The 25693-nt window shown below is 39.1% G+C and overlaps 1 protein-coding gene across 1 annotated transcript in view; it reads right to left on the reverse strand.

Annotated features, from left to right (window-relative positions):
• Nucleotides 1–13019, reverse strand: part of WDR17 (WD repeat domain 17) — a 68780-nt gene extending 55761 nt beyond the window's left edge. Inside the window, exon 1 of the mRNA XM_005145530.3 lies at nucleotides 12954–13019. Within this exon, the coding sequence (XP_005145587.2) occupies nucleotides 12954–13019 (66 nt within the window). The remainder of the gene's footprint in view (nucleotides 1–12953) is intronic.
• Between the last annotated feature and the right edge of the window lie 12674 nt (nucleotides 13020–25693).

Below are 25693 nucleotides of genomic sequence, written 5' to 3' on the forward strand. Positions count from 1 at the left end.
TTAAGTTTTAGCAGCAACATCTTCATTATGAGGTACAAATAAATGTATCCAAAATAAAGCCAAGTAGATGTTTACAGGCTTCAGTACTACTCAAGAGAGGGATTTTAATACCTTTCAGAGGAATCCATCTGAGAGGACAAAAAAAAAAAAGGGTTGGGAGACACAACACAACACCCAGCACATGAAACTCGAATAGTTTTTGATTTGTACTACCTGCAGCTGTTTTTCATCACTTTCATTTTCTTCTGCAGACTGATTCAACACTTTCTGTATTACAGTGTAATTCCCTCTCTATTCTTTTCTTCCCTTCATCCCCCACAAAGAAAGCTGGTCAAAGTAAACCATATGCTAATATTTCTGTTTTAAGTGAGCTAAGCAATGCATCTAAAAAGGTCTTCAAACCACTTGCATATAATAGCTATGCATTACTTATTATCATAAACCTTTTTGGAAAAGCTTTCTAAATTTTCTTAATAAGTACTGTTTAACAAAAAGTTGAAGTAAACTGTGGGAAACAAAAAACCAAGCTTAGTGTAACGTTACTATATTCCTGTATAGCAAACTATGCCTTAACTGTCCAAAACAAGTCTCAAACTACCAGTTGCCTCAGACCAAGGCAACAACTGACTTTTAACATGAAACCACAAGAAATGCTTTGCAAGGCCAGACCAATTACCCACCTAGGCCATATCTGATTCCTGATAATGTCAAAATGTTACTCAGAGCACATGAGCTGGGCCATTTTTCCAAGATCCATTTACGTACTTGACCAAGAATGCACGCATTTCCAAAGGCATTGGCAGTGATTTAAGAAAATGTTCAAAATAAGCCTTGTTGCATTTATTTGCAGCCAACAAGTAGTGAAGGCTATCAGTTTTTACAGAATCATAGAATGGTTTGGGTTGGAAGAAACCTTAAAGATCATCTAGTTCCAAACCCCTTGTCACAGCCAGGAACATCTTCCACTGAATTCACTTAGAAACCAGTCTTCATGTGACATAATGTCCCAGATTCAAGCCAACTGTAAACTGATGCAATGCCAGCTCCTTCTCTTCTCAACCTGCAGAAATAATTATGGCTTTACCTCCACTATAGAAGGCTCCAGTGACCAAACAGCTGCAAATGAAGTTGGCAAGGATAACTAGGTGGATCACAGCTTGCAACAGTGTGGTGATCCAAATGGCATAACACTATCTAAATAGCCACAAACAGGATTCACCATTTCTGCACAGAAATTATATCAAGCCAAAGAAGGCTCTGTGAGCATGACTGAAAGTACTACCCATACACAGGATATTTAGATAACCAATAGGTGAAACCTCTTCATACATATGACTTCAGCTGGGCTAGCAGCAGGATCTTCTTTTGTAGAGTGGTGAAGGACAATTCGGCAGAGTTTCATCATAAGACTGAGTGCTTCAGCATGGGCTCAGGTAAGGTTCAGACATAAAAATTTCTTCAGCTATGTCAGAATGTCTCATTTAAAGACACATTCATACTGTGGATCGATTAACGGATTGACGGACATTTTGTGGGAAAACATTACATGGAATATGGAGGAGGGATCTTTAGGTCAAAAAGCTGTCTATAATCTTTAAAGACAAAAAGAGTTCTGCTCAATTTACCAAGGGTTAGAATTAAGAATAAAAAAAGACACTTTCAAAAATCAAGTATTTTGAGGAAGCAAATGTTCAAGTGTGAGGGTTAGTTATGCAATGCATTGCTGTCTAACAGCTTTAGGAGAGATAGATCATCTGCAGATCAATCTCCCCCTACTTGGTAGCAACTGTATGGAGGGGAAAATATTTTTCAGAATTATATTAGTATTAAGGTGTATATCAAAAAAACTTTGTACAGGTACAGTAATAAATAATACCCAAGGGAACCCATTAGTCAATATTGACAAAAGCATGAAAATGAAGTTGAATGATCAGTTTTTATCTTCTATTTTTCTTATCTGCTTGGGGTTTCTTATCTGCGTGGGGTACCTACTTGGCAGAAAAATAGTAATGACTAAATATAAGAAACTAGCTCCATGAGATTACAAGTCTTTCTCACACACTGGAAAGTGTGAAAGAAAAAAAAAAATTAGAGACTTATTTTGGGTGCTTCTTTAGCACAAGATCAGGATCAGACTGAATGCTTGTGACTGATCATCTCAAAGATATCACTAACTGTAATTAATAGTGCTTAAAATTTCTGACTGTTCTAATGCTCTTGGTTAACATTCAAGGATCACCTGCTACAAGCTCAGGAGTGTTTCATCCCGACTAGAAGGAAGTGCAGCAGGAGGGCCAGGAGACTTCCTTTGATGGATAAGGAGCTGCTGAGAAAAATTCACAGGAAAAAAGAGGCTTATAAAAGGTGGAAACAAGGACAGGTGGCCTGGGATGAATACAGGGATGTTGTCAGGGTAGTTAGGGACCAAGTTAGGAAAGCTAAGGCCCAATTGGAACTAAACTTGGCAAGGGATGTTAAAGATAATAGGAAGGGATTTTATAGGTATGTAGCGGCTAAAAAACAGACTAAGGACAATGTAGGCCCCTCCGGAAACTTTCAGGAGAACTGGCTACACAGGACTTGGAGAAGGCTGAGGTTCTGAATGGCTTCTTTGCCTCGGTCTTCACTGGCAAAGGCTCTGACCGCAGCACCCAAGTCTTGGAAGGTGGATGCAGGGACTGTGAAAACCTAGACCTTGGGCCCACTGTACATGAGGATCTGGTTCAAGACCATCTTAAGAACCTGAATGTACACAAGTCCATGGGACCTGATGAAATCCATCCGCAGGCCCTGAAGGAGCTGGCGAATGAAGTTGCAAAGTCACTGGCCATCATATTTGAAAAATCATGGCACTCAGGTGAAGTTCCCAATGACTGGAAAAAGGGAAATATAACCCCCATTTTCAAGAAAGGGAGAATGGATGATCTGGCGAATTACAGATCAGTCAGTCTCACCTCTGTGCCTGGAAAAATCTTGGAGCAGATTCTCCTGGAAGGCATGTTAAAGCACATGAAAAACAAGAAGGTGCTTGGTGACAGCCAGCATGGCTTCACTAAGGGAAAATCCTGCCTGACCAATTTGCTGGCCTTCTATGAGGTGGCTACAGAACTGATGGACAAGGTAGAGCACCTGATGTCATCTACCTGGACTTGTGCAAAGCGTTTGACACTGTCCCACATGACATCCTTGTCTCTAAACTTGGAGTATACATCAATTTGATAGGTGGACCACTCAGTGGATAAAGAACTGGCTGGATGGTCCGCACTGCAGAGGGTTGTGGTCAACTGATTCTAATGTCCTGGCTGGAGACCAGTAACGAGTGGTGTCCCTCAGGGATCAGTGTTGGGACCAGTCTTGTTTAATATCTTTGTCGCTGACATGGACAATGGGATTGAGTGTGGCCTCAGCAAGTTTGCCGATGACACCAAGCTGTGTGGTTCCGTTTATATGCTAGAGGGAAGGAATGCCATCCAGAGGGACCCTGACACACTTGTGAGGTGGGCTGATACCAACCTCATGAAGTTTAACCATGCCAAGTGCAAGGTCCTACACCTGGGTCAGGGTAATCCCAGGCACAGCTACAGATTGGGCAAAAAGGAAATTCAGAGCAGCCCTGTGGAGAAGGACTTGGGGGTGTTACTCAATGTGAAAACGAACATGAGCCAGCAGTGTGCACTCACAGCCCAGAAAGCCAACCATATCCTGGGCTGCATCAAAAGGAGCATGACAAGCAGGTCAAAAGAGGTGATCCTGCCCCTCTACTCTGCTCTCGTGAGACCTCACTTGGAGTACTGTGTTCAGTTCTGGTGTCCTCAACATAAAAAGGATATGGAACTGTTGGAACAAGTCCAGAGGAGGACCACGAGGATGATCAGGGGACTGGAGCACCTCCCATATGAAGACAGGTTGAGAAAGTTGGGGCTGTTCAGCCTGGAGAAGAGAAGGCTGCATGGAAACCTCATAGCAGCCTTCCAGTGTCTGAAAGGGGCCTACAGGGATGCTGGTGAGGGACTATTCATCAGGGACTGTAGTGATAGGACAAGGGGTAATGGATTGAAACTTAAATAGGGGAGGTTTGATTGGATATAAGGAACAAATTCTTTACTGTAAGGGTGGTGAGGTATTGGAATGGGTTGCCCAGGGAGGTAGTGAATGCTCCATCCCTGGTAGTGCTCAAGACCAGGTTGGATGAAGCCTTGGGTGATGTGGTTTAATGTGAGGTGTCCCTGGCCATGGCAGGGGGGTTGGAACTAGATGATCTTAAGGTCATTTCCAATCCTGACTATTCTATGATTCTATGATTCTATAATGCCTAAAGGAGCTGAAACACCCACATTTAACCTCTGAATATTTTGATATATGAGACTGTACAAGAGAATAGAAATATACAGAGAAACAAATGAAAAGATACTAGTGTTTTTCTGTCTCTGTCAACAATATTAATTATGATTTTTACAACAAAGAGATTATAGAGAGAACAGTTCTGTAAATGACACCTTGCAGTTCATTTTCAATCCATCTCATGTTATAAATGACATGAGTTACACAGAAAGAAATTTATCTTATTATTATTATGAGTCATCATCATCACCAATGTGACAAAAAAATAGACTCCAAGTTCCTGATTTTACCATTTAGTGTTCTTTTACTGCTAAGTAAAACTAAAATTCCAGAGGGCCCTTCTGTGCAACTGAAGTATTAATCACATGTATTCAGAAATATTTGAAATTTGGACATTCAGAACTGCAACACAAGTTTTTCACAGTCACAATGAAAAAAAAAATAAATAAAAGGCACCATTAACAACCACTTTTTCTGAAAGTGACCTGGGTGATTACATAACAACTTAGGAAAATGCAGAATAATACCCAGAACCAGAACTTCTGGTTTCCGCTCTTGATTCCAGGCAAAATGTTGGTTAAAACCAGGTGTGTCCGCAAACAGAAGGAATGGTAAAAAAGCCATGGTTTTTGTAGGCTTAGCACACATAAGAGTGATGAAAAGCTAACATCCCTTCAGACACTAAGAGTGCAAAAATATTTATTTCATGATAATAACAACTTTGTCTTAACAGATCCTTTTTTTTTGTTTTTTTTTTTTACATTCTCTTATGGTAGCTAAGAGGCTCTTGACTTGATAAAGCTTAATCTGTAATAAAGTATTAACTCTTGTTTAATTTGTGATTTGATTACAGGCAATATTGATTGTAAAGTTAAGATCTCTTACAGATGCTAAAACAGGATTCCTCAAATCCAGAGTAACAACAGCTATTTCTTGTAGGATTCTGCAGTAATATATATTTTTAAAAAAGAAAAATCATGTTAATATATTCAGCAGATTTTCCTTTTGCCTTGATATGAAAGAGATAGGATATTCCTGACCACAGGAAACTTAGTCTATAGGAAAATATTATTCTAGTTTCTGAGAATAAAGAAGATTCCAAGCCTAAGTGCTGAAATCTAGAAAAAAAAAATAAGGTCATCTACACTGGTTTTACAATTATCATGATCACACAAAATGGACCAGTGCTTTGGGTTTAGAGATAGTTCCACTACTAGTGCTACTACTTCAATTGTTAATCAGCTGCATGGGAAATGTGAAGAGGCTCTTATATATTTTTACTTTTTTCTTCATGTCATCAGGACTCCTGCATAGTTTAGGATACTTTAATCATTTCCAAATGACTGATGAAATAAAATTATTTCAAACTAATTCTAACTATCTAATGTTTGTAAGCATTGCTGGATATGTCATATTAAGTACTGTATTTGAAATAGAAGAACACAATTTTCTTGATTTTGTTCTATACTTACATTACAGACGAAGGGTAATTTTAATATGCTTTGGGGCTTTGCTGTTTTGTTTTCTGCTTTGGCTTTTTCTTGATTTTTTTTTTTGGGGGGGGTGTTTTTTTGTTATTAATGTACTATTTTTCTGAAAGTCTGAAATTCAAATGCACATGTCTCCTAAATAAGATCAACATTTAGACGAAAAATGCAGCTCTGTAATATAACATTATTTTACTGAGTTAATAATTCATGCTTAGAAGTATTATTAAACTTTGATTCTTCATACAGATTTGCCTATTTAAATATATGTGAAAATATTACAAAAAATATTCTGAGCTGTATTGTAGAAAGGAATTTGCACTTTATTTATGGCTTAAAACTTTTTAATATTTTCTGCTCCTTTTAATGAGTTAAATACATTTTACAAAAAAATACTGGAATTAAGCATGGTTTGAAATTCAGTATAATAGCGTCTAGGAGAAATTACAATTGTGTGGCATACTGACTCATTTAAGTATTATGCATGCAAGCAGTTTCCTAAGATCTTTTCAGACATGGATTTCTGTTGAGCATACTTATAGTACAAGGGAGAAAGCAGCCTTCATCAGAACAGCCTGAGTAAAATGTCAGTTATCTGGAAATGCAGCATAATAAATATATATATTATTTAACACATGTTGCATTTTTTGACAATATAGATTTTCCATACTTCGTTAGAAAAGCATTTTATTTCAAAATAAGGGATGTACAAGTAATTATGCTGGACTCTTAAGCATATACTGAAAAAAATATGCATGTAAAAATCCTATATTGCCCTGGGAATGCTATCAAAGGATGCCCACAGCTTCCACAGAGATGAAGGGAAAGAGGGAGGGCAACAAAAACCTTGTGTATTCAACTGTCATGAGCAGCAACATTCTAAGTCCTTCCGTTTTGCTACGTAAAGAAAAAAGAAAAACCAAAACAAACAAAATACCCCAAACCATTGAAATTTTGTATATTATGATGTTAATGTTACTTAAAAATAACAACTGAATAGACTAGAATCATAGACATGGCTATATATCAATAACTTAAAGACAAATGCCTAATAATCCCTACCTTAGCAGAGGTATCATATTTTGTAAACCACTTAAGAATTTCCATGTTCATACCTTGCTGCTCCCCAAAATGCAAAATCTTGCTCTCATTGTAGAATTAAACCACTTTACTTGACAGATGAGGAACTAAACCTTGATGTTCACAGAATAATGCAGTTACTAAAGGATTCACGAGAAAAGGCTGAGCATCATGTTGCACTACACACACAAACTGGCACTGTCAGTAGCCTGGCAACTGCAGCTCTTTAACATTTTAAATTTAACATAACTCATTTTTCTCTGCTTCAGCTACTCAGAGTATTTAATTGATCATTGTGTTTCCCAATTCTACAACGATATTTACAGAATAATAATAGCTGTTCAAATCCATCACTTAGCACCCTTTAATTATCAAGAGATGTGCTTGTATAAGTATCCATAAATTTATAACCATCAAGCACAACCAACAGCATATGCTTACACTGCTAGCTATTGTGGTCCATATGGCGTATGACCTGTCCAGACGAGTACATATACAATACAGCATGCACACAGAAGTGGATATACAGTAGCCTTATGTTACCCAATCTGCTTCTGTGTATACAAACCCCTAGTTTCTGAACAGCTATACGCAGTGAAGTGTTGTCATCCTCTGTTTCTCTTCATTCTATTGTCATTACCTTTCAACTAGGCTTGTATTTTTGATTATATGGAAAGCTTGCTGTCACTCCTGTATGTCTGACATATAAAACTGCTACATCTCATCCAGACTATTGTCCAATATTGTACCAATATTTCTTGTTAATATGTCAATGATACTGTAAATAATCAAAGATCTTCTCTGGTAATATAAAGTGTTTCCTTAAAAACATAGGGTATATTTTTTCATCTTCATAGGAAAAAAATATTCTATGATTCTATGAAAACCCATTGGAGATGAAAATGACCTGTGAACTATGGAGTTTCAAATTCATTAGACTAGCCAATGGGGCCAGTTTAAAGCACCAGATAATGGACAATTAATTTATCTTGTTAAAAACTGGAAGTTCATCAAACCTAAAACGTGTCTGCAAGACACAGCGGAAACCAACCTCTTCCTGACTGTGCCAGCCTCAATAGCACTGAGATTTGTGTAATAATGTAAGCATAACAGTACCAGCCTTCTCCCAGTGGGGCTGGAAAACACTAAGTACATTACAGGCACATTAAGAAATGAATTTCTGATTATTATGTCCAGACCCATGAAATGGGTGATAATTGGAAATATTCTGGTACATATTCAGCTTAAAAGCCAATAGACAAAATACATTTACTAAGACTAAACAGAGATATAAAATTTCCAAAAGCTTTAATGTTTCTGGGTGGAGCATTTAAGAAATTAGTACATTTTCTAAATTCTATTCTATGCTATCAATTACATTTAAATGTATTTATTTATACTTAATACTTTATGAACCTGGGGGATATCAGAAGTAAAAGCAAGCACATCAGAAGATGAGAAGAAATCTTACACTATGAAAATTTAAACACAGGCATACTGTCAAAAATCAGCCACCATGGATTTTAATAGTTCTGTAGGAAAAACAAAAGGTTAGAAACAAATAAATAGATGGTGGTGTCATGTATCAGTTACAATTCTTAAGTACTGGATATCTCAATATTAGCTGAGCTACTCCCTTTAAATAAAAATTCTTCCTACTTTGTATGAGTACCACAAAATACTAAACAATTTTCAATTATTGAAATTGTCTTTTGAACAATAAAACTGCAGTTATTAATGTAGGTCTCCAAACAGTCTTACTGAGACAGTACTTGAAGCAACTGCTTCTGAGCAGAAGATGAGCAAAGTCTGACTGTATTAAATGATAAGTCACAATTAGATCAATGTAGAATAATTCATAGAACCATAGAATACTTAGGGTTGAAAAGGACCTTAAGATCATCTAGTTCCAACCCCCCTGCCATGGCCAGGGACACCTCACATTAAACCACATCACCCAACGCTTCATCCAACCTGGTCTTGAACACCGCCAGGGATAGAGCATTCACAACCTCACTGGGCAACCCATTCCAGTACCTCACCACCCTTACAGTAAAGAATTTCTTTCTTATATCCAGTCTAAACCTCCCCTGTTTAAGTTTCAATCCATTACCCCTTGTCCTATCACTACAGTCCCTAATGAAGAGTCCCTCCCCAGCATCTCTGTAGGCCCATTTCAGGTACTGGAAGACTGCTATGAGGTCTCCATGCAGCCTTCTCTTCTCCAGGCTGAACAGCCCCAACTTTCTCAGCCTATCTTCATATGGGAGGTGCTCCAGTCCCCTGATTATCCCCGTGGCCCTCCTCTGGACTTGTTCTAGCAGTTCCATGTCCTTTTTATGTTGAGGACACCAGAACTGCACACAGTACTCCAAGTGAGGTCTCACGAGAGCAGAATAGAGGAGTAGGATCACCTCTTTTGACCTGCTTGTCACGCTTCTTTTGGTGCAGCCCAGAATACGGTTGGCTTTCTGGGCTGCGAGCGCACACTGAAGCTGGCTCATGTTCATTTTCTCATAGCCCAACACCCCCAAGTCCTTCTCCACAGGGCTGCTCTGAATTTCCTTTTGCCCAATCTGTAGCTGTGCCTGGGATTACTCTGACCCAGGTGTAGGACCTTGCATTTGGCATGGTTAAACTTCATGAGGTTGGCATCAGCCCACCTCACAAGTGTGTCAAGGTCCCTCTGGATGACATTCCTTCCCTCCAGCGTATCAACGGAACCACACAGCTTGGTGTCATCGGCAAACTTGCTGAGGGCACACTCAATCCCACTGTCCATGTCACCAAAGATATTAAACAAGACTGGTCCCAACACCAGTCCTTGAGAGACACCACTCGTTACTGGTCTCCAGCCAGACATTGAACCGTTGACCACAACTTTGTGTGCAGCCATCCAGCCAGTTCTTTATCCACCGAGTGGTCCACCTATCAAATTGATGACACTCCAATTTAGAGACAAGGATGTTGTGTGGGACCCTGTCGAATGCTTTGCACAAGTCCAGGTAGATGACATGAACTGCTCTACCCCTGTCCATAGGTTTATGCATGTACTGCTTCAAATGAAAGCTAAGCCCTTCATGCTTCCCAGCAGAATCTAACCTAGGTAGCTTATTGCTTGTTAAAGTGTCAGGATGGTTGCCAGCTTACTACTGAGCAGTACAGAGTTTGTATGCTTCTCTGCAAAAATTAGGGAAGTTTTTTCTACTTTTGTATGTGATTTATGGGACAAAACCATCTGTGTCTCCTGGAGAATCAGAAGATTAATCAGAGGCTAGAAGAGAGTGCCTTGGACAGGGCTTTGAACTTCAGCAAGATTCCTCAAAAAATACCAGAAGCCTTGGCTAGACTCTTGCAACCAGCATTCCCAGCTGACATGTCCTGACTGATGATGACCTAGCAAGTGCTGAAAAAGGCACATTCAGTTATCTAGATCCTGACTAGGAAAAGAACACTATTATTTAAAAGATTATTTTAAACAAGTATTCTAATAGTGTTCATAGACATTTTAAACCTTCACAATAAACTCAGAGCCAAATTACTACTAGAATTTATTTACTCACAGTACCTCTGGATTCACAAGGGAAGAATTCATGGACCTTTTGCTGTAGTTTGGAAAAAGTCTGGATTTGAAATCACAGCCTTGGACTGTATTTAACAGGAAAAAAAAAAAACAAAACCAAACAACCTATTCAGAACCCCCCCCCAAAGAACCAAAACCCAACCCCAAACCAAAAAAAATCCCAAAACCCCACACTTATTTGAAATAAACCCCAAATATATTAATCCAAGATAGATACCCTAAATTGTGATTTTTAAAAACTTTAAATTATTTGCCTTACGTTTTCTAACTAGGGTAAGTCCTACGAAAGAGTGTTTTTGACTGTCTTGACAACAGTACTTGTACGGCTTAAGTAGAACATAGAATCTTAGAATGGTTTGGACTGGACAGGATCTTAAAGATCACCTAGTTCTAACTCCTCTGCCATAGGCAGGTGTCCTGGGTTCAGCAGTAGCAGTAATTTTTCTCCTTCTTAGTAGCTGACGCAGTGCTGTGGTTTTGACTTTCAGCCTGGGAACAGCGCTGATAACACCAGTGTTTTTAGTTGCTACTAAGTATCGTTTACTCTGACCAAGGACTTTCTGAGTCTCATGCTCTGCCAGGGAGGAGGGGAAGCCAGGAGGAAGCAGAGACAGGACACCTGACCCAAACTAGCCAAAGAGGTATTCCATACCACAGCACGTCATACCTACTACATAAACTGGGGACAGTTACCCAGAAGGGTGAGATCACTGCTCGGGTCTGGCTGCGTATCGCTCAGCAGGTGGTGAGCAGTTTTATTCTCTTCCCTTGTTATTTCCCTTATCATTATTATTATTGGTGATAGCAGTTGTGGTTTGTGTTATACCTTAGTTACTGGACAGTTCATATCTCAACCTGCAGGACTTAACATTCTTTTGATTCTCCTCCCCATCCCTCTGGGAGCAGGGGGGAGGAAGGAGAGGAGTGAGCAAGTGGCTGCATGGTTCTGAGTTATGGCTAGGCTTAAACCACGACAACAGGGATGCCTTCCATTAGACCGGGCTGCTCAAAGCCCCATGTAACCTGGCCTTGAACACTGTCAGGATGTGGCAGCCACAGCTTCTCCGAGCAACCTGTTCAAGAACCTCACCACCCTAATAGTAAAGAACTTCTTCCTAATACCTAATCTAAATCTACCCTCTATCTTTTAAATCTACCCTTTATCTTTTATTGTGCAGCTGTAACAATGTAATCTAAAGAGCAATACGAGGGTTTGAAACATAGCATGGAGAAATGCTGGTGTTTGTAACAATGTATCACCAGGAATATTGAACTCCATACCTAATCAACCTGAAACATCATATTTAGCAGTGGTAATGAAACTATCAGCTAGAGATTATTGGTTAGTCTTTTGGTATCAGAAATCTAGTTTTCAGATACTGTATGTAATACAAAAAATATATACAACCATGTCTGATCTCAGTACAAAGCATCTAAAACCCTCTGCAAGAATTTTGTTCACATCTTCCTACCTGAACTACCACAATCACCACAAAATTGCTTTTCTCCTGGCAAACTGACAAGATTCTTCTGATTTCAAAAGAAGTTATCTCTTAACACATCTCACACCTGAATCCCTGATGAGCAGCTATTAAAACCTAAGTCCACATCTGAAAGTTTCATATTTTTGTTATATGTAAAATCAGAACAATAGAAAAGTATTAAAATCTGCTAGTTTTTAATACTTATGAGTATATATAACTGGCATTGCCAAGTAATACACAGTAACACAATTAAGGCAGCTGTTGGCCCTTATGTTTCTGCAGCATCTCCTGCATTCTGATTCATTAGCTGAGTTTATGTGATCAAAATAGAAATTACAGAAATATATGGTTACATAAAGGAGCTTGATACAGTGAAATGTGACTTATATTCACCTCCCACTATAAATCTATGAAAGCAGCAGATCAAGCTTTCCCAAGGCATGCAGTCAAGAAACATGAAAAAAAAAATCCAAGCTATCCTGCATGTGTTGCTATAGTTACAACTCCTCTTCCTTGGAAAAATGTTAATAAAAATATGCAGATATCCAAGGTACAACTTGGAAATGACCCAAGGCAAATTTAACATCTTCCCAAATATTTTTCTTTTACTCAATTACCACTTATCATTATTTTTTTCCATGCACAGTACATTAATTCCTAATAAAATAAAATCAGACTTTTGATTTCTATCTCATTCCATATTAAAGAATTACTAAACATTAAATTATGTAATCTTAAAAATAGGGTAGGTGGCCAAACTTCCAGTATCTTTTACCTAGCTAGCAACATTATTTTTTAAAAAGCTCATTTTAGATGTGCTTATCTATGACTCAAGACTTCATTAAAACTACTAAAAACCCGTTCATAGTACCACTATGGGAATATTACTTCTGGTACTAGTAATATAATACACTGAAGCTTAAAGAAGAAAAATATAAAGGAAATAAAAGAGAAAATACTAATTTAAACAATTCTTACTCGTTGCTGTCCTTCATACCAATCATCTTCATCAAACCAGTGGGAAATATAAGTCATCCAAGCCATGACAGAAGGCACAGTTGAAATAAAAAAAATACAGAACCTGAACACATGTAAGTACGAGTCCTGTGCTAAAATTTACTCAACACTATTAAAAGCTACCCAAAGAGCAGATCTGAACTCTGTGCTATGACTCTACATTCATAAATAATCTAAAATTCTTCTAGCAGCAGTCTAAATGCTGTATGTATTGTATTCTGAACTGAAAATCAGAAATCAACACTAAAACAATAATGAGACTACATATTCCAGTATTTAAAATTAAAGCAGGTTAGTGCTTCAAGCTTGAATTTACTCTAAGCTCTGAAAACAAAGTGCTGTTGAAGTAATTCTTATTTGTCTCCAAAAAAATACTTCCCTTTTTTTCAAATGCACTGTCTGTAAGAAATGTGGATCAGTGCACACAAGCTTGACTGAAATGTAAAATATCTTCAGACTCATGGGGAGTGATAGGTTTTGGTTATATAGGGGGTGGTTTCAACTGGCACAGTAGGAGGGGCCACAATTAATCACAAGTGCCAAACGTCTTCTGTTTAACATTTTTTAAAAATGGAAAAAAAGGAAGAAAAGATCTGCATCTCCATTGTTCACAGCCAGCAGAGCCTGAAGGGCTCAGCTACAGCCACCAGCACTGGCTGGGAAATTTAAAAAGCCTAATTTTCACTAATTCATCAGAATGCATCTGCTTCTTTTCTCTCCCTTGGGGTAATTTCATGTATCTGACTGTATTTATTTGTAACTGCATCTAGTTATCCTTTTCTAGTATGCTCCGCAGTTTCACATCAGATTTCACAGTGCGTTATATCAATGAAAACAAGAGGTATAAGGAGAAATAAAAGCTTTATTGCTCACACCACAGTTCAGTACTGCAGCAGCATACTTCATCAGCTGTGCTGTTCAGGAGACATCATCACACAAATCTTCCTAATGGCAGAGCTGTAGCAACTAGCAAATTCTCAACAGAGATTACGGAGACATAAAAAACCCCAGTTCCTTAAGAAATCTAGAACACAGACAAACTGTGCTTTTCTGTACTGGATTAACAAGCCATTTCCACAAATTTGTAATAGAATTAATGCAAAAGTTAGTCTGTGAAGTCAATTATTCAATTATTAAACAATGCAAAATAGCAAAAGAACAGTTTAAAGTACCAGATATTAACCTGGAGTTAGTGGTCCACATTAATGGCTATTTCCAGATAGAAATTCAGTCTCATTGCCAGTCTTGCTTTAGCACACAGTTTCCATTAAGATAATTGTATGAGCAAATTATGTTCTCAGATACACAGCAGGGAAATAAAGCAGTGATACTTTTGCTTTCCAACCTCTTACTCAGAAATGATGACATACAAGGGGAAAAAAAAGCACCAAACCACACATACAAAAAAAATAAAAATTGAAATCAAGACACCCACTATATTTAAGGGAAATATCATTCCCAGCTTAGCAGACTTTCTGGATGATTATACAATCCTCCAGATGAACGGATACATACACAAGAACATACAGAGCAACTTCCTACCACCACCACCCTGCTGAAATTTTTGAGATTATTTGCCCTTTGAGACTTCATCTTAAACATAATGCAGTGTTAAGAATTGCATGGTCTCATATGGGAAACACAGGATAAATTCAAATACCTCAAGTCATACAGCTGAAGGTATGTCTCACCAGATTCATGCTTTGTGACTAAATGATCCAAACGTTTCTGATGTACCTACCTAGTACGTAAATGTGTGATACAACAAAAATAATGTTATCAATGTATGGTACAAGTCAGAAAGGTCTGTTACAATTTAGTACTCAGAAATATTAACTCCTCATCATTTGAGGTGGAAACTGCAATACTTGTCAGTGTTGTAATGTAAGAATTCTCAAATATAAGAACATATTTTAGACAAACCCAAAATATTTTGCTGGGCTCAGCAATTCAGCTTTCTCACATTACCATGTGCATTTTAAAAGGCAAGTGAGACACACGAAATAGGCCAACTGAAAGCATGTAAAAGTAGCATTCTAGATTTAATGCTGTTCTGAGAGATTCTGCAATGCACCTCCTACATCCACAGTAATATTAGCACATACTCAAGTGTACTGTCCAGACTGTCCACTGCCTTCACCAAGTTCCACTGCCACACTGAGATTGTGTCTCAGGTCTATTAATGAGCTGGCATGCTCCCGAGAGGGCATACTTCCACAGCTCCATAGAGGCAGCTGGACAATACAGGACCATGGACTACTCTCTGTCCTTCACATAATTGTGCAGTCTTTAGTCTTTATCTCCCAGTTTGAAATCCATTAGGAGTAGGGCTCTAATCTGCTTACACTGATACTAACAAGAAGCAGCACGAGTAGGCTACTTTGCAAGTATAGAAGCCAGGAGCCAAAAGTGGGCACAAAGCAGGTGTGTGTTTGGGGTGACCTCTGTGATGAGGGGCACAGTCCCTTAGTACTCAAGAGCAGCAGAACAGGTCCAATGGTAGTAACTAGGTTGAGCTGATAGTCCTGCAGCCATCAGAGAAGTTCACAGCACCAAAGCAAATCTGAAATCAAGATAGGAATTTACCAAAGCAAGGTCAGGATCAGAAAGACACTAAGGCTAGGCACAGTGGGGCTATGGCATAGTTTAGGCAAAGACCAAGGCAAGGGCCTGATCTCCAATTCAGCTCTAGAGCCAGGGGGTAGAAGGTGCATGGGTGAAGGCCTAGACAAGGTTTCTCATTGCTCTTTCTCCCACCTTCACTGTTTTCACGCAGTTTGACCTAAGGTTACACAGCTACACCCAGCAGAGCTTGCCTTGAACAGACAGTGAAATCTCTGGCACAGGGAAGAAAAAGGAGAAAGGTGACTGTGAGGGTGGTGATGCACTGCAACAGGTTGGGAAAAGAAGTGGTAAATGCTCTGTCCCTGGCAGTATTCAAGGTCAGTTTGGACAGGGCATTGGATGACATGGTCTAGGGTGAGGCATCCCTACCCATGTCAGGGGGGTTGGAACAAGATGATCTTAAGGTCCTTTCCAATACTAACTATTCTATGATCCTATTGCAGAGCAAGAGTAATGAGCTGGTCACACCAGTTGGAGCCTGTGCATTGGTGGAATGGCAGATGCAGAAGAGCAGCACTCTTTGACACCATTATCATCATCAGGTCAGAGAGTCTTGTAAGCTCTTAGGAGGTCACTGTGACTGCATAAGGCAAATTTTATCTTCTCACAGTGTAACACTCCATAGTGGGAAGCAGCTGGTGCTCGCAGTATTAACTCTGAGAATCTAACAACATTCAACTAGCCATGTGTTCTGAAAACTTCTGCACAGTCACTCGTGTTTCTCCATCTCAGCCGTGTAATGAAAACCTGTATCTTGTTACCATGACAGGAGAAGAAAGAAAACATTCTTGTAGAGAACCATTTCTCAGGTTTTTCATGTATTGCTCTGTTTGATAAATTTAACAACCCCAAGTGAGTTCCAGTAGGGATAACAGACAGAAGTGGAACAAAGGATGGCTCATAAGGTGAAAGCTACATTGTGGAGATGGGGAGTAACTAGGGAGCTGGAGAGTTTATCAACAGCTGCCTGGATGCTTAGTGAGCCAAGCTGACCAGCAGAGAGCTGTATAAATGGCAGAGACACTGGGTCCCACAGCTGTGAGCCCTGAAACCACGAGTTACAAAGATTCAGAGAAGCTTGCTGACTCAGGAGGAAGAGTGCAAACTAGGCAGATGAACGAGGTGAATAGAATACATAGTTTATTAGGTTAATAGCTCATACAGGAGGTAATATTATTCATATAAGGCATTTCCACTTACACATACAAGCAAATCCCATGATGGTTGCAATGCATGTAGCCAGCACAATCCTAGGGTCTGCTGTCACAAGCAGCTATGCCCACAGTAGAATATAGTGACTAGACAAGTAAGTTTGGAAATCCCTCACATAAGTTGTTGATACTGGGAGAAATACTTATGCTAAATGTTTGGTTGTTGCTTTGCTGTTTGGTTTTTTGTTTTGGTTTTAATTCCAGCTTTACCAGTTGGTAATATGTATAGTTTCAGAGGCATTAATATTATAGAGGAAATTTCTTCTCACATTTACAAACTTCATCCGTCAAGGATAACAGAAATCGTACATATTCACGGAACTGCTGTCTGAAATTACGGTAGATCAATCCAACCACTAATACAAGGTTCCTTAATTCTTATTTGGATTCCTAAATCAAATTATTCTCAATAAATTGAATATTGAACAGTTCAACATTATTTCAGAATAAGAAACTTCTAGCTTCAAGCAGGAGAGGATTTCATTCCAAGTGAAGACTTACTTTACTGATTACAACCTTCAATTACCTTAAGTGTGAACATGAGGCAGGACAGAAACCCAAACACTATGAAATTTCCTCTAGGATATGATCCAGCAGCAGTAAGATAGTAATTAAGTTTTGCTAATGATGTTATTAAGTTATGATACTTTGAATGATTCTTCTTTATATGATAATAAGAAAGGATGTGCAATCTGAGAATAGTGACAGTTAGTGGAGGTTACTAACTCCAGTACTGTAGATAAAATAGCTGAATACTTGTCTCTAAAGTTTGACTGATGGCATAAATAACAAAACACCCAACCAAAACAGCCAGAAGGACAAAATGAAGATGATATTTTAAATTTGAATACTTTAGGATAAAAACGCTACAGTGTGGTTAAAGTTCAGTGCTACAAAGATCAAGAATTAAATAAAAAAGTAGGAACAAAAAGCTCACAAAGCCCCCAAACAAACAGCAACAACAAAAAAACAGATTTGTGATTTTTTTTTGTGATGGGTCTTGGTTTTTTTCTTTTTTTTTTACCCCACATGAAAGTTGATCTTACTTCTGGACACTCCAGCGCAGATATTTATTTATTATGAGAGTAAGCTACTACCTTGCTCTCTAGAAAGACGACCTTAGAAGAGTCTGAAGAGATATGCTGGAGAGTATATTGGCCTCAATCTATACTAAAACATACACCTAAATATAACACACATATACGGTTTAGCTAGAAAACAAAGGATAAAAGTTTACATCTGAAAATAATGTTCTATATGCCACTGGAATGAATAAACTGATACTATTCTCCCATGTTACCTGGCAATATCTGAAGTCAGCAATGCATTTCAGTTCTGAAGTAAGATCTTTAAGAATGGAAGAGAGGTAAGAAACAACTCTATCTTGATCTCCCACTTTTGACACCAGATTTGCTATTATTTAATAATCTGTAGTTAATATACTGTGCCAAATCAATTATGTAGTTATATTTTTCCAAGTGCATTTTTTAACAATTTCTGCTTAAATCTTATATGGAGAAATACTTATATATTTGTCTATAATTTCTTTTAAAAGTCAGGTTTGACATATTCTTGTCATAAATCAGTAGCATTAAATATGCTTCAGAATTAAGAATGGTTTTCAATTAATTGACCGTATTTATACCTGATAGAAAATGGTGCTTCATTAAGCTTGTCTCCAGATTCATTGAACCCAATTCAACGACAAAATTCATTCTCTGTCAATCCATGTAGACATTATTTCATATGTCACATCATAGCTGTAAAAATTATCTACTGAACTACTATAGACTAAAGATTGACATGCTACAACTTTGGATTTTCTCTTTTGACACATTTTGAATCCACCAAATTAATTATAGGAATTAATATACTCGTAAGAAAAACACGCACACAAACACACCCCCCCCCCAAAAAAAAAAAAAAAACAACAAACCACCCTAGCCACAAAATACTTTAAACATTCTTATATTAAAAGAATATAAAAATTCATTACTTTCATACTTTGTATGGTATTATGTAAATTCATTACATTAATACCTATAAGAAAGTAGTTGGTTTAAAAGCATCAGGTTTATTTCTTATCTCTTTAAAAACCTTTATTTTGAGAATATGAAGCCTACCTAATATGAAGAATATGAAGAATATCCAAAATAAATCCTAAAATACAAAGTTTAAAGAAAGGCTGTGCAAGAAGCAACATATAATAATGACATAGCAAACCTACGTCTCAGTGATCCTATGTCATCTGAGGTCAGTCCAGAATTAGATTTCCCTTACTCCTTAAGCTACTAGGGGCACAAACATAAGCAAGGCTTTGAATGATTGTCCTTTCTATTTTCCCCCTTTCCCAACAAACTGTATGGATTTATCAGGACAATATGACATTCAGGATAGACAGGCCACCTCACAGTGAATAGCTGTTAGAAATGTGTGCAAAATCATCATCACCCCAGATCTGCACCAGGATGAGGCTTTAGAACAACCTTCCCACAAGACTACAAGGACAATGTATCTACTTTTAAGATGGAGCTTTATCAGTTTATGGAGGAGATTAGGCTCTAGCTGCCAACAATAGCCCTATCTTCCTAGGGATGTTCCGTAACTGGAACTTGAGAAATAAAGTCAATTAACAACTCTTGAGAAAAAAATACAAATTACTGATAATATACACGTTGCATCAAAACCAAATCCTCCAGCCTGTGCTAGAACAAGGTAAGGAATGAACGGCCCTAATGAGTTCAGTCAAGTTGTACTTATTACAGGACTTAAATGGGGCAAAGAATACCATACAAAGCTTCCACTGTTCTCCAGTGCCCAGAGTATAGCTCAGCTGCTGTCATAAACAATCAGTAGCCTGAATGACACTATGTCACTGAATTGCCTATACTCTACAGGTGAATTCCCTGTTCTCTTAGCTAGCAGCTGTAATTTGAATGTTATATTGATATTTACTTCTCTTCTTGCCTTACACAACAAAGTATGTGAGTTATATGGTACCTTCACTAGGATTTGCTGAAGTAATTCTTATAGTCCACACCAACCCGGACTCAAAGACTGCAGAAAGAGGAAATACTGCTTTCCCCAAATTGTCATCTCCTGTTACAACTGTTAGAAACAAAATACCAGTCCACTGAGTTAAAGAATCCATTAGTCAAACTCAGTGAGGGTTTTCTTATGACGTTCTTGCTACGTGGAAGTTTGCCTCATAGCAAATTACAAGTTTACTATTGTATCATGGGTCCTTTAAGTAGCCAGAGCTACTCAGTGGGTCCAAGATGGCATTTCTATTGAAAGAAGGAGATGAAAGACAACAGTAGCTATCTTGTTAGGGAAAAATAATAAGTTACAAAAAAACCCAACAAAAAAACAGTAAGTAAAACAATGCTGCCAATATTTTTTGCATTATCTGTATTACTCCATTCTTTCTTTGAAAGTTCTTTAGATCACCACATCCTCTTACAACAATTAGCCGCAACTGACTACAGTCTTAACTGAAGCTTTTGAACAGTTCTGATATGCAAAACACAAATAATGAAAACAAAAGTTAGCCTGACTGACTTGTAGAAGGCACTTGTTCCATAACAGAAGCATATATCAGTAACCAGTACAGTTGTGCCTTTAACCAGGAAAGAAATGGCACAACCTAAGTGAGTTTCCCCTGCTTTAGGTCTACAAAAATTAGGAAATACAGAGGTTAGCAATTTGAGCTTAATTTAAAAAAATGGGAAAGAATGCATTACTTGAATCACTTAGGCAAAATAACACTTTGTTAAGGTTTGAAGAACATCTGATTGTTTAGTATACATTTTTATTATCAGAAATTTTCTGCCTAAATGCTCTTATCAATAGCAGGAAATTGCACAATGCCACTTTAAAAACCAGGATTACAATCCTTACTGCAACATTTAGAGTAATTACAGATCTCACTCTGGCTTCGATTTCATGCCTATTTTCAAGCCTTCAAAATAGTTTCTGAAATTATGCAACCACTTCTACATAAAGCAACATCTCTTAATACATCAGTGGAATTTAACAGAAAAAACTTTCTTCATTTGTGGAGTCTGCTGTCTTATATTTGTCTTCACAAGCTTTGCTTCTTTAGCCTTAGCTTGCTTTTGTACTTGAATAATTTATTTTAATTCTCCAGCTTGTTCTTGCTCTCCCCTCCCACACTTATCCCAGCTGGGTAAAGCATTTGCAGTATAAATAAACCCAAAGCTCTCCCTCTCTACAGAGGACAAGTTGTCTTCAACACAGTTTACTTCTAAGATTGCTACTTCCACATTTACTCTACTTTATTTTTCCACACAAGCGCATTTGCCCAAAGATACAGTTCCAGTGCAACAGTTCCCAAACCAGTGCAAAAGCCCGACAATACCATCAGCCCTCTCTTGGGTATATCATACACAACCTCCCAAAGCCCCGAAAGACCCTCAGGGCCTCCCGGTCCCCAGGCCGCAGGTGGGCGCTAGGGCGGCGCTGCCCGGCTTAGCTCCACAGAACCACTGCCCGCGGGACAAGCAGGCCCACACCGGGCTCAACCGCCCGAGCCGGACCACACCCCCAAAACCACGCAGCGGGACAAGAAGCACCGTACCACACACATCCTGCCCTGACACCGGGCTGGGGACCCCTCTCCGCCGGCGGCAGCCACCACCATCCCTCACCTGTCTGCCCGCAGAGTCGACAACACAGCCACCACCACGCTGAGGGGATCCAACACCGTCTCCGGGGCAACTAGGCGGGCCCGCCCCCACCTCACGCTCATTGGAGACAGACGCCTAAGGGCGGAAGCGACTCCCGCGTTACTTAGCAACGGAGAGGCCGAAGCGAGCCGCACCTGAGGAGCTGCGGCTCGGGGAGGCCCCAGCGGTAGCTTGAGCCGCAGCCGTTAATGATAGCGGTGCCCGGGAGACTCTGAGGAGGTGAACTCTGACCCCGGCTCCTCTCTTCCGTGAGGGTTGCCGCCGGGACTGTAGCTGAGAGAGGAGAGGCTCTTCAGGGGCAGCAAACCGCCTGAGGGGTCAGGAACCGAAGGCAGGAGGGTAGGGCAGATTTTATGTTGGCCGAGGATCTCCGGCCTCAAAGAACTGGAGGACGCTGCTGTTGAGCTAAGCATTTTAAGATGACATGGATTTTGAGCCATCTATCTGTGCCTGCGTCTCGGTTGTAGAGACCATTGCCCTGTGCTGAAGGACTAAAAAGAACGGCAAATTGTCGTGTTACACGGTGACTGATCTTATCAAATATGAATCACAAAAAGCATTCCACTGGATCCAAGTCTCCCAACCTGGAGTCATCAGGTTCACAGACATTTTATTGGACATGTGCTTGGCTTTTTTGCTTTTACTTTTTCCCCTCTCCAGTCATTTGTGCAGCTGGATGGTGACTTGCAGCACTGGAGCTTGTTTACTGAACAACTGTTTTTCCCTTACTTCTTTCTCAGACCGAACAATTTCCCTATTCAAACTCACCACATCGTCATTGTTGTGTTTGTGTCAATGCAATGCCAATAGTGGGGAGATAGCCTGTGAGTTGTGGAACTACAACTCCAAAGATAGTTCTTGATTTCTTGCATGAAAGCTGACTCAGCCTTCCCTTGCTGTTGTTTCTGTGTGCTCAAATAAGTAAAAATGTCCTTTGTTTTCTGGACAAGGATAATCTATTGCTTGAGGAGATGTGTCCTACAGTGTAATTCCTGACCTTGTCATAGCTGCTTCTTTAGTAGAAAAAACTGAGAAGAGGTGGATAGGGCATCACTTTGCATATGATTTACTGGGTGGAAAGGGTACAGCTCCAGCATGCATCACCTCCTAGTGAGATTTTTTTGCTGAATTTGCTTCCTTCCTTAGAAGCCTATGGTAAGTTTAACCTGCACGATCTTCTTGAAGACCGTAACAGTCATCCTTGGTTGCACCAAAAGTCTCAAGCACTGTATTCCATACCCAGCCACACAGGAAGTGGGCTCAGAGAGAGTAAGGAACACAGCCATACAGCCTTTCTCTATTTACATTATGCCTTTTGAAAATTATGAATTAGGGACTTGGTCATACAGAAGGACCCATAAGTATTGTATTCCACCTCCAACAAAGTGGATGCAGGTGCACAGAATATGAAGGAAAAAATATTTCCCTTTTGATATTATATATTTTATTATAAACTATGAGATTCTTGTACTAAATATTGCATTCAGATCGCACTAAACTTTTGATCTCCAAAACATCCCACCACACTGAATTCTACTTTGAAAGTCCTGCAGAAAAACGTCTGCATTTGTTATCTTTAAAACACCCATCTGGTAATCCATGTGTTCCCTTTCTAATGACAGGTAGCAAATAATAGTTTTCAATTTCTCTGCTTTCATATCTCTTTCCAGCTGTCCCTTTCACAGGCTGAAGACATCTACCCTATTTTGACTCTTAGGTGAGATCTAATCTATAAATTCAAATTGCCATCTTTGTTGCCTTTTCCTTTATCTTTTCTAGTTCTTAATTCTTCTGAGATAGGGTGACTGGAACTGACTAAAGTTTATTCCTGGGAAAGAGATGGTCTGTGGGTCATAGCATCATAATACAGTACAAGAGGATGATCTGGATTATAAAGGGCCTGCTGAGACAATCTGAGTCAAACCTCCTGTTCAAAGCAGGGTAAGCAATAAGGTCTAACCAGGTTGCTCATGGCTTTATCTTGGTGGTCCTCTGCCGAACTTACTTCATTTTGTTGACACCTTTCTAGTGCTGGGGGGCCCAAAACTGGATGCAGTATCACAGATGTGGTCTAAGAAGTGCTGAGTAGGCTTTAAAAAAAGTTAGATATGTATTACAGAAAAATGTCTTAATATTTACTCTTTTACATGTTACGGATAGAAACCTTTTCTTTAAATGGGGCTACTCACATTTGAGTGTATAAATTGTAAATTCTTTGGATTCTGATATGTTTAGCACTGTAATCTCTGTTATGTTGTGGTTTATCTTAGTCGGAAAAGTAATACAATTTTTACTAACTACTGTAAGACTTGATTAATCTAGGCATACATAACTCCTTTAAGCAGGGTGTCTAGCTCTTATCATATTACTAAGAACAAATCCTACTTCTAACTTTTCTATGACTTTGAGTTCAAGAAATGCTGGTATTGTGGTGAAATGTGCTAGCTTATTGCCAACCACATCCATTGTACAGTCTTATCTAGAGCATTACAGTTACCAGTGCCTTAGGTTTTTACAGAATTTTTGTGTTTTTCCTCGGACCCTGAAACATATACTGAAGTTTACCCAACTAGCTGTTTCTTTTTCTTACCAGAGCTCTGCATTTTCTCCTGCACTCATGTAATTGAAGCAGGTTACATTTATCCCAGCTATGAATGATACAATAAAACAAATAGAAATAGAAGTTTAAATTGGGTAAAAAATGGGAGAGTCAATTTCCTTCTTATGTAGAATGAGTGAATTTTGGTAACTTTCATTTTATTCCTATGATGTGACTGACCTCTGGTGGGAGTCAGCAAATAAAATTTTATATTCATTTCTTACTGAGAAGGTTGGTTGGATTTGTTTGTTTGTTTTTTTTTTTTAACTAGTGATCCTATAATACTATTAGCCTGCTGCCTGGCAGGGGATCATGTGCTTTTCTACCTTGTGTCAACTGTCAATTTACAGCTAGCAAAGGATTTCGTGTAGAACTCAGGCTGATGGTTATTTTTCTCCATTCTTGCTGAGAACTGCTTACTGAAAGGTGTCAAAAGAAGAAAATACTTGAAAGAATTTTCAGTTTTTAGACTTAGTTCACGCAGTCATTTTATTAGATGCATACAATCTCTGTTGTGGCTAAAGTCAATAGCTTTTAATAAGCTATTTTAGCTGAAGGCACAGCCACCTTGGCATTGTTGTTGATGTCCATTGGTAGTTACAGCATTAGGATTGCCTAGAATTCATTTTGGGAAATAGAGTATCTGTCACAGAGTCCAACATTTGCAAGTGAGATCAGACCAAATCAGAGAGTCCTACTTGCCCTTAGCAACTTGTATGGGGTAAATTTTGAACACAGGGGTTCTGCAGGACCTGAGAAAGTACAAGATGACAGACTTCTGGTGAATGGCTACCGGTAGTTTTCAAAAAGAAGCTTTTAGCAACATGGGATGTTCCCTGCTCTGAACTGGCTGTCAGGCTCGAGTTACGTAATCTAGCACTAGGGTGAGATTCATTTTGAGACTGGGGCACTTACATTGAAGCACTGAACAGGTAGGTATACAACTGCCACTACTATTAATTTCTCACAGGAGTAGCACAAGATCTTTCACAGTCTCTCACAGAGTAGCTCAGTTTACTAGAGACTAGGTGTTTAGGGTAAAGTCAATTGTTTGCTGGAACCTATTGACTATATCACCAATTAGATCATTATTGACTGTAATGGGAATTTTAAACACCTGAATTTAAGTAATCTGAATCTCTCTCCTGATATTTACTGGCAACAGACAGTTAGCCTTGGTAATGCCACCCTCCTGCTGTGATCCTGGCCATAAGACCATTGCACATTGTGGAGCTTCTGGCCCAGGTAATGTTGAATCTGAGAAGGTGCTCTGCTGCACTTCCTTCCTGGCTGTCAGGTCGATGGTATGCTGCACTTGCCCTGTGGCCAGGGAACAGCCTCAGCCAGCTCATTGTAACAGAGGAGGCTATAGGGAAGCTCCAACTTGGTACCAGTGATTGCACCATCTGCATGGCCTTGCCTTTATCTAAAAATATGGCAGAAGTTCCCCTGTGAATATCCTTCCTGTTTAACAGTAGCAATGAGTTACTGTCTTGTAAAAAAGTCTTATAGTAGCTCAAATGACCAATGTGAGATAACCCTTTCTATAGGCAGGCT

Source organism: Melopsittacus undulatus, chromosome 7 (genome assembly GCF_012275295.1).
Source record: "Melopsittacus undulatus isolate bMelUnd1 chromosome 7, bMelUnd1.mat.Z, whole genome shotgun sequence".
Classification (NCBI taxonomy): domain Eukaryota; kingdom Metazoa; phylum Chordata; class Aves; order Psittaciformes; family Psittaculidae; genus Melopsittacus; species Melopsittacus undulatus.